General features: G+C 39.4%; 1 protein-coding gene across 1 annotated transcript; it reads right to left on the bottom strand.

Moving 5' to 3' along the window:
- Positions 1-345: 345 nt before the first annotated feature.
- On the bottom strand, positions 346-3,135 carry LOC120746186 (dynein light chain Tctex-type 1-like). Its single transcript, XM_040051506.1, has 5 exons — positions 2,957-3,135; positions 2,296-2,337; positions 1,600-1,723; positions 932-1,009; positions 346-850 (listed from the first exon to the last, which is right to left on the bottom strand). The coding sequence occupies exons 1-5, from the start codon at positions 2,993-2,995 to the stop codon at positions 777-779; spliced, it is 357 nt and encodes a 118-aa protein (XP_039907440.1). The 5' UTR covers positions 2,996-3,135; the 3' UTR covers positions 346-776.
- Between the last annotated feature and the right edge of the window lie 7,148 nt (positions 3,136-10,283).

Raw genomic sequence — 10,283 nt, forward strand, 5'->3', positions numbered from 1 at the left:
AAATACTTCTTTATTTTACTTCAGAAAAAAAAATGTATAAGACATATTTGTATAATCAGTTAGGTTTACTTTATTTAAATGAAAGAAGATTCTTAAAACACTGTTGCTAAAGCATCTCATAACTGTTCTGTTTAACTAAAAGAAGCCTAAAATGATAAATGCTACAAATAAACACATATAAACAAATCTTTATTCAAAGAAAAGAAAAAACAAAAACAAAAAGTAGCTAAAATCATATAAAAATGTAATATAAAGCAGGATAAAATCAATGGGATCATAAATAAGCAGAAAAAATAAAAAAGAATTACGCTTTTATTAGTGTAAAGAAAGACGAGGGGAAGCTGCTGCTCGTTCTTAAATGTCTTCGTGTTTATTATCCTGCAGCTCGAGTACAAAAAGTGTCTTTTCTCTCTCTCATCTACATGATTCACAAACAGACAAAACACTGAAGGACCTGACTGAACGTGTCGTTTTACAGCAAGCTGTCAGGCGTCTGGGATAAATGCAGCAGAACATGAAGCTATGAAAGCACGGCGGTGGCGCGAGGGGAGTAAATACATTACGATGAAGGCGTTTCATGCACCTGAAGGCTGGAAACTGAAGCCATACAGCTGTTTGAGCCACTGCAGCTGCTGCTCAGAGCTCACTGGTCTAAGGGAGCTGACAGGAGGCACAGACAGCTGTACGGGTGAAGGCTCTGTGGCACTTGGTGTCCCCCTGCTGGTCACAAGAGCACACTGCACTCCTCGTGGATTCATTAATGTGTGTGCGTTTTTCTATGCGGTGGCCACGGCGAACACGCTGACCACACAGTACATGGTGCGGTTTTCCCACCTCACCGTGCAGCTCCCTACAGACACGAAAAACCAATGAGAAAATGTCTATAGCCGCACATCGAGGAGGGGAACAACACCCCAAAATCAACACATACCGTCCATGGCAGTGTCCCAGTAGCAGGAGTTGGCTGTGTGGAGGCCGGCACCTGTTTTCTGCATCACAGCACACGTCACTGTGCACAAACAAAGTCACAAGAATTAGTTTTAAAGCGTCTCTTTATGTTTCTCTCAGCATTTAGTGTCTGGTTTCATTATTTTACCCCATGAGGACAAACACATAAAAGATTTTTAAAAACATCTCTGGATCAGCTGATTTTTTTTCTCTACAGTAACTGTTTTATGTTAAAAACAAAACAAAACAAACAAAACTGTTTCCATGTGGTACAGGGCCCCCTGGTGGGCTGGTATTGCAGAAATTTGTGAAATTACTCAAAGTACAGTACAGTTATATTTATATAAACGTATTAATTTATATATATATGTATTGCAATGAAGTTTGTATCTGAGTGGCAGCTGGATCACACATTGGCCTCAACACTTTAACAGTTTAAAGCCAACAGTCTGAGATTTTTATGTTTTTTGAGTTAAATCTTCAAGTGAATCCATTACCCTCCTCTATTTTTAGAAGAGATTAGAGATTGATGTGAGTGAAGATTTAAGATTGGCTGGGCCCCCTGGGACTTTCTTGTTTTTAAGTGACAATTCATAGGAGGGCAAACATAAGAGCATGAAAAGGTTAACTCTAACAGTAACAAATACACACCGATGTACTTGTACGGCTTCCCCTGTTTGACGAGCTGCGTGAGGCAGCGCTCCACGATGTTCGCCGTCCACTTGTTTACCTGACTCTGGCTGTAGTCTCCGCCGCCCACGACGTTCTCAATGCACTGACACAAACACAGAGAAACTGCATCACAGCGCTCAGAGTCATGTGTTAGTCAGCCGGTGTTGCTGGCGCCCGAGGAGACTGAGACAAAGAGGCACTGAGTGCAGCTTGTTTCTGAAGGTTTTTCAGAGGTTTTAAAGATACTTTTTTATTATCTTGAATAATAATAATAATAATAATAATCCAGGAGCACAGAAAAACAGAAAAACTATGCAAGCTTAGCAATGAAACAAATCAAAAAGCTTTAAATTATGTGCAAAAATGAATGACGCGTAAAAGTTACATTTAAAAATAAGAGTGTATTTGAGCTGTTTACATGGCTAGATTTAATTATTATTTATATCAAACTAAACCGTTTACTACACAAAGCATCTCTCCATAAAAACCTGCTGTTGAAACTATTTTTATGACTTAATACTTGGGAAAAATGTTAAATGTGCTTTTGTTTTACTCCCCAAAGAACAAAATCAGTGTTTGTTTAATAAAAACCTGAAAAACATGACGACACTGTGGCGCAAAATGGGTTAAGACATTAAAGGGATTTATAACGCTGCATATGAAAGTAAACCTTACTTCTTTGACTATGGTGTCAGCTTCTTCTGCATTGAATGAGCCCTAAAATAGAGAAAGCAGATCATCAGGTCATAATAAAGATAACATGACAGGACAGGACTTTAGTTAAATAAACATACGTTTATGGAAAAATGCTAGGAAATCTTTCCTGCCTGTGGCCATCTCCCTGTACAACGCATCCACTTAACACACTGTTTACTGCTACAACTACACATGTTTCTTCTCCAGCTATTTATTTATGAGTGACTTATGTATGTATGTATGTATATATATATGTATGTGTATGTATATATTGTACTATTCTTAGTTAGCGTATTGTCTGTCTTGTCTTAATGTTGGTTTATAATGGAGCACTGTAACAAAAAATAATTTCCCCCAGGGATCAATAAAGTATTCTGATTCTGATTCTAAAGTGACCCATAGGATCCCTTTAGCAACACTTTTTAGCAACAGATTTAACCTTATTGGAGCACGTAAACGTTTATTTTTAACAGCACATTAAGCAGTAAAAGCAACAGCAGCTTATTTTGAATATTATAAATTATATTTATTGATTTTAGGACGTTTGCATTAAAAAAAAATCGCCGCTATCACTGGGAGTGGCTAGCTAGCTCATTTCTGCTGTCACTGGTGAAAACGGTGAATTCGGATCAGGACTAACCTCGCTTCCGTTATGAAATTCCTCCATTCCTCCTGTCATCTGACACCGGCTAGGGCTGCTTTTTTTCTTACTGACAGAAGAAAAAACAAAGCCAGAAAAACCTTTTGTTCACAGATAAAGCGACAGGAGCTCTTAGGGACTTCCGGAGGAGCTGTCAGCGGAGTCAACGACGCACGAAAAGAGCGATCAGAACCCGGAGGGAGTAGCGGTGCTTAGCTGACCGCTGACCCCTAATGGAGGCTCAGTGAAATACAGCCTTGAGACAGAAATACAGATTGCCTAAATTAAAAATGTACATGCTTGACAAGGTACAGCAGATTGAATTTGGAAGAATGTGAATGCTGTCACGATGCTTAAAAGACAAGAACCTAAAGAAATCTACTCCCCTATGATGCAGAGACAAAGAATGGACATGGCTATTTTGAAAGAAGCAGAAACATAAGTATGAGGGTAATAAGCCTACTTTCACTACCACATGATGAATTTTGGTTCCAGATTTAGTGTTATCCACAAGGTTTACATATATGGAGAGAATATACGTGGACATGTGGAGATATGTGGACAGGATTGTATTGCTAGGATTAAAATGAATGAAATATCGTTTTTTGTTTCTTGTTGTAGTTGTAGTTGAGAAAGTTTGCTTCATGTGTTAAGTTATTGATTGAATTTGGGTACCAAAATAATCAGCTTCCTCCATGTCTCTGCAGTGCTAATATCAAATTTTCTCACTGAGCCCCATTGCAGCTTTGAATCAACGACACCGACCCCCTCATTCAAAACAAGTGGATGGCAGGCAGATAGAACTATGAGAGTTCCTCTTTCTGATTTACCAGCTATTATTATATGTATTGTATTAATATAAATGAAGTTTTGTTGGCACACTCATAACACATAATGTTAATCTTGAAATTTTATCAAAAAAATCCACAATTTATCAACCACTGCAATAATCTAATAACAGATGCAAATTAAACATAATAAAATTCATATCCATCTATCATTTCAGTTCTGGTCTTTGTGTTTGTCATTTCACAGGCTGTTGATTGCGAGTCTGTTAGGAATTTTGAACTAGGGTTACCCGCACTTCGCGGACTACGTGGGGCGGGTACTCTGAAGTGCGAGAAGGGTGGCAGAAGTGAGAGGCTTGTGAAATAGGACGGTCTGGCCTTCATTGCGCTGCTCAGTTTGCCTAGCTACCATGATACTAATCGTGAGAAACGTTTCATACAGCACTGTTTGACAGAAATGAAGGAACATTTCTGTCAGAAATGTTTTTTTGTTTGTTTAGTTTTTTTTATGAGATCACTTTTATTTGTTGAGTATCTGAGGCTGAGACCACGGGACTGTAAAAACATGATTGTTGGGCTTCATTTCTGTACTGAAGAGTCATTTTAAGATTAATTAGTAAATAACAATTAGCTAATACTGTTCATGAGACTAGTCATCTTACTTTGGTAATGTAAATATAATATGGCCAATATTATATGTATTATTATTATTATTATTATTATATTATTATGATTTATTACAGCAGTAAGCTTGAACTCTGTGTCAAATACTGAGCTTCAGTAAAGATTCAGTTTGCATTTATTTAAATTTCCTATCACCTTAAATCTTCACTCAAAGACAAGTATCTTTTACAGTGTATATACAGATGTATTATATATAAGAGACAAATATTGTTCGTTTAATGTGTTGCCATTACATTACATTTGGCTCAATGCTTACACGTATGTGTAAAAGGAAAATTTACGAGCTGTGAAAACTGTTTCTGATAAAATGAAGAGTAGACTGATATATGAAATATTCCTTTATTGGGTGAGAAAATCAGACCATGTCATAACTGCTTTAAGTCATACAGAATAGATATCAGAGCCTTAAACAGGCTGACTTCTGCTAAATGGGTCAAACTGGGCGGAAAGTATACAAACACATAACATCCTTATAGAATATGATGTAACACTATAGATCAACTTAGCTCAGAATATATAAAGCATATAAACAATTACAACAATATGATGCAACAAACACAACAGTGCTACTAATCCAAAATACTCAAAGCTTCATAGAACTGAAACAAACATTTACTTTTAGGTCCATTCTGCTGCTGATACATACTTTAGGTTTCTGAATATTAAACTTGTTGCTGCCTTTCATAGTGTGTAAGCCCTGAGTACTTTCTCCCACACTGAAAACACTGGAATGATAAAATTATTTGAACATTACCTAATAAGACTGATTCAGGACAGACAATTAGTTATGTTAAACTTTTCTAGCAGTCCTTCACAAACAGGGAACAGTCTGTCTATTCTCTCCATCTGTCAGCTGCTGCTGGCTCTTCCTCCTCCTCTTCCTCACACACTGTTGAGTTTGTCCTGGCGGATCATCAGGGGTGCAAAGCCTCACAGATGATGTGCAGCAGTGTGTCCCTCAGTCTGTCCTCACTCTGGACACTTGCAGTTGTCACACATGGAAATCAAATGTGTGATAAGCTGCAGGATTCAAACACAAGTGTAAGTTATAAATGAATGTTCATACTTTTATTACACAATCAGAGAGAAAGAAACAGAGAGAGAGTGCAGGACAGACAGACAGGTGACAGTCTCGGGTGTATACACTGCTACAAAACAGCACAAAAGAAGGAGGATTTAGTGTTTGTGTTATTACGAAACAAGAAGAGTTCCCAGATGGTACAGTGGACACATGTGTGACTCCTGTGATTAAAGCATCTTTCTTTCAGCTTAACGAGTGAACCGTCAGCTCGTTCAAACACACGTTAAAGTCCGTTTGGCTCGACACCACCGAACAGAGGCAGCAATATAACATAGCTAACATTAACAGTGCAGTGAATCCTGCTTGTGCTGTGATATTCAGGACTGCAAACCGAGCAGCATCACTGACTTTCAGCTTGTTGTGTTCGTGGATATATGACTGACTTTAATTATCCATAAAATCATCACATTCTCTGTAAGATTAAAGTCAACTATTGAACGGCGTATATTTTGAAGTAAAGGCTTTAAAACCAAGTTAGTACAAACATCGATAATGTCACATAACTTTCCCGACATGTGGCCAACAGTAATGTTTTAATGTTCTTCATTATAAAAACATTTGCGCATAAATAAGTGACATAATATGCAGTACTTACTTCTGAAAGTTTACTCTTCCGCCGTTTTTTTCGGCAAAATTATCCACACCACCGCCGCGCTATGAAATCTGAGATATGTTGGGCCATAAAGTCTACACCGACCCATCCTTAAAATTCAGGGAAATTAAGGGCGCATTTGAGGGCCGCATTTCGAGCAGCCTTTGAATTGGGAAAGCCTTCTCTTGTCGTTGTGACATAATCGGCCTTAAAATGCGGCCTTTAAGGCTAAAAATAGAGTGCATTGCAAATCTGGACCCATATGAAATACGGCAGTGGAGTAAAGACCCAGACGACTTACCGCCACTGTCCTACCCCGATATCTTCACGTATCTTGTTTGTGGAGTAAGCGCTTACACAGCAAACCAGTTTCGTAATTACAAGTCACTGGAGGCGCACATCCAATTTACAAATGGCTGGGTGCAAGATTTGGCTATTTTCAAGCCGCCAAACTCTGAGTACGTTGTCATTCATACCAAAGCAAGTCAGCTGGAGTGCATCGAGTGAAATAGCCATTTTCCACCCCCCCACCATAATTAATGTTATACATTTATCATTGAACTGCTAAAATATCGTTATCATATTATATGCCCATAATTGTAAAGTAGATGCAAATTAACACATTGATAATCGGGCAAATTATTAACGCCAATTTGTGTCCTTCCTGTCTCATTTCATTTATTGTCTTTACATCAACCAATCAAGTCACTCCATTCGATGTTTGATCGCAATTTCTATAACTTCCGAGACCACCAACGATGATATTATTCAGCTATAAAGTGTGATGTGAACATATTTAGAACTTACCGGAATGAAAATGTCTTGAGCACACCAACTGATATCTGGAGACGTAACAGAACTTGATATCAGCTCGTCTCACGGCTGCTATCCAGGCTAGACGCCTTCGTTTGGTAATATCCGATACATGAGCTCCTTCATGTTGCTTCCAGGTTGGGAAAGCATAAAAAGACAATCCAAACTTATTCCCGTGCCGGTCGTAAGATCGAACATTGCAGCCGACCACACAGCAAGTACGAACCATGGCTATGCTTTCGCTCCTTACTTAGACCCCCAAAATGGCGGATCAGGCCAAAATCCTTTCCACGCCCACCCCCGTGACATCACGTTCCAAAGCCCTATAGCCCAAATCCGGTCATTGGTACTTCCTGGCTTGTGTAGTTACTAGGTAACAAAAGCTCAACACTGCCCCTAGCGTCCTGGAGCACTTCCGTTGTGTTTTGGAATTTGCATGTGTTTTGGGGTTTGCAAGTGTTTTGGAGTTTGCAAGTGTTCTCGAGTTTACAAGTGTTCTCGAGTTTGCAAGTGTTTTGGAGTTTGTACGTGCTTCGTCTCTAGGGGCCACCGTACACTTCGAATAGAGACACCCTTTGTTGCGTCACTGTGATGTAATCGGTCTACAAATGTGCACTACGAAGCGTGCAGTCGCTGAATTGGGACACAGCTAACATGTCTTGAAGTTCTCCAGAAGCCTGGTAATGAACTAATCATTTGATTCAGGTGTGTTGACCAAGGGTGAGAACCTGCAGGACACCAGCCCTTGAGGCCTGGAGTTCGACTCCCCTGCATAGAGTAAGCAGTGCTAAAATATAAAATCTCGATCCATCCTTTTCAATGTTGCGAGCCTATCCCAGCTGTCTTAGGGTGAGAGGCAGGGTACACCCTGGACAGCTTTACCTATCCGTCACAGGGCTAGGATATAGACACAGACAACCATTTGCACTCACATTCACACCAATGGGCAATTTTAGAGTTTCCAATTAACCTATCATGACTAAATTCATGTCTTTGGAATGTGGGAGGACCTATACCAGAAATAGACTGCAAGCCAGTTATTCTTGTACATAGGAAGAGAAGATAACATGTAATTCTTGTTTCATATGTAAGCATTGACCACACATTTTCAGCCAGTTCTCCAATGTGGAGAACTAGCATCTCCAACGTTGCTTGCCAGACTGTTTGTCCATGGAGAAAGGCAAGGTAAACCCTGGAGGGGTCTCCAGTCTATCACGGGGTAATACAGAGACAGGCGACCATTCACACACAACATTCTCCAATAGCCTAGCCCCACTAACTGCATGTCATTGAACTCTGGGAGGAAGCTGAAGAGAGCCTGGAGAGAACCCATGCAAATGTTACAGGCCTTCGATGGGGTCTGTTTTTAAACTGTTTTTTTAACAGAAAAGCAGAGACAGGGGACATCAGTTGCGTTCGGTCTACAGGCTCTTCCTCGTCTGGTTCATTAACCGAATTTAACAACATCCGTTTCTTTTCATTTAGATGCACACCTGTCTCTTTAACAACACAAACACATTCAATTAGGTCCATAGCTCAAACCCTTTTGGTTACCTTGCACTCTCGCAAGAATAAACTTACAAAATAATCATTGCATATGAGTGTCCTTTACAGTAAATCTGTAACCAATTCTACTGCATTTCAGCATCAAAAACATTTCTGTACAGCACCACTAACACTGCAATTAACCCGCTTATATACCATTATACATTCCTTATACTTTAACAGATTTAAACAATATATTACATTTGTAACCAATAAACAAAAATATTCTTCCATTGCTCACAAACAGTTCACAATCATCCACAAACAGTATACATCAGACTATTTACATTTGACACATAAGAACTGGGTAGGTCCTAATCAACTGTAACTTCCAATAATGTCAGGATAAAAGAAGCGTCTTAAGAGCTGCGTTTGTCACAAAATAAAACAGGTAATAAGACCAGCTGCCTATTTAGACTGACGAGTGAAATGGCGGCTGCCATTACAAATGGCGGTATAGTTAGCTTTCTCTCAATCGGTGAAAACCAGTGTTGGGTAAGTTACTTTAAATTAGTAACTTAGTTACATTACTAGTTACTTCTATCAAAAGTAACTCAGTTACTTCAAGTTACTTGTTACTTTCAGAGTAACTAGTTACTAGGGAAAGTAACTTTGGTTTTACTCAGAATTCTCTTGTTAATGTGTTGCTTCCGTAACTGGATACCCAGCAAGATTGCCAGTCTTCTAGCTTGCTTACTTGCCACAAGTGCACTGTGCCACCTACCAATAGAAAGGAAAAAATAATGTGCACATTTCCACGAGAGAAATTCCACACCTGATTCTATCCTAGCCTGCTTTTTACATCCAACACAAAAACTGCAGTCGTGGTGCTTTCGATTGTACTCAGAACTCGGAAATTCTGCCTTCTGAATAGGAAGATGTAGGTAACACCGACTGAAGATGAGCTGCATACAGAGCTGGACTGGGACAAAAAAATCGTCCCGGGCATTTTGACTAGAGACCGGCCCACCATTATAGCAAAAATCATAAAGTCTTTGAATGAAAATAAACACTGTTGTGACAGTGATGTACACTGTTCTGATGGTATATATGTATCAATCTATCAATTGTTTGTTGCAAGACTCAGATAATTATTTTTTTAAAAGTGAGACATTTTAAATGAGAATAAGAAAGTATTTCCTTGTGCCCCCCTTTCCCTTTTAATGCCCTACATGGACCCCTGGCAACACTTTGCTAGACCCGCTCCTGCACAGTTACCAGCTGTCAGCTACTTAGAAAAGGATCCTGGTGTTATTTGTCTCTCAGAAACAGTTCATAACTTCCCTTCAACTCATTCATGTTAACTAAAAGGTAAACCTGTTTCTCCATCACAGCTCTGATGATTCAGTAAGGACATCTCCTGGTTTCATCTTCATGTTTTCCTCTCATCACATAACCAAACCAATATCATGACCAGCAGGTTTACAGCTGTGGCTCCAGCAAACATCAGCTGATACTAGAAATTAATATTAAATAAATTCTAACAACAGCTGATCAAGCTTAAAAGTGCTGCTGTTGTTTACCGCAACATCCGCTGGTTTCCTCTTTCTGGCGCAAAGTGGGCGATAAATAAACAAGAGAGAAAAGCCGATCAGCTGATCATTGATCAGTTTCATGATTGAAGTAGAAACAGGAGAGGGAGGGTGAGAGGATGAGAGAAGAAGAGGCAGCTGTGCGGCGTAAACACAGAATAACTCCAGCTTTGTGTCTTTTTCATTGTAGCTGAAGTCCGGGACAAACTGTGTTCCTTTTCACCTCAATACGAAACCCGTAATATTTTCTCTGAGTACGAGACAATTCTGTTTTTTACGGGACGGTTGGCAA

The sequence above is a fragment of the Simochromis diagramma genome, unplaced genomic scaffold (genome assembly GCF_900408965.1).
Source record: "Simochromis diagramma unplaced genomic scaffold, fSimDia1.1 OVJJ01000107.1, whole genome shotgun sequence".
NCBI classification, from domain to species: Eukaryota; Metazoa; Chordata; class Actinopteri; order Cichliformes; family Cichlidae; genus Simochromis; species Simochromis diagramma.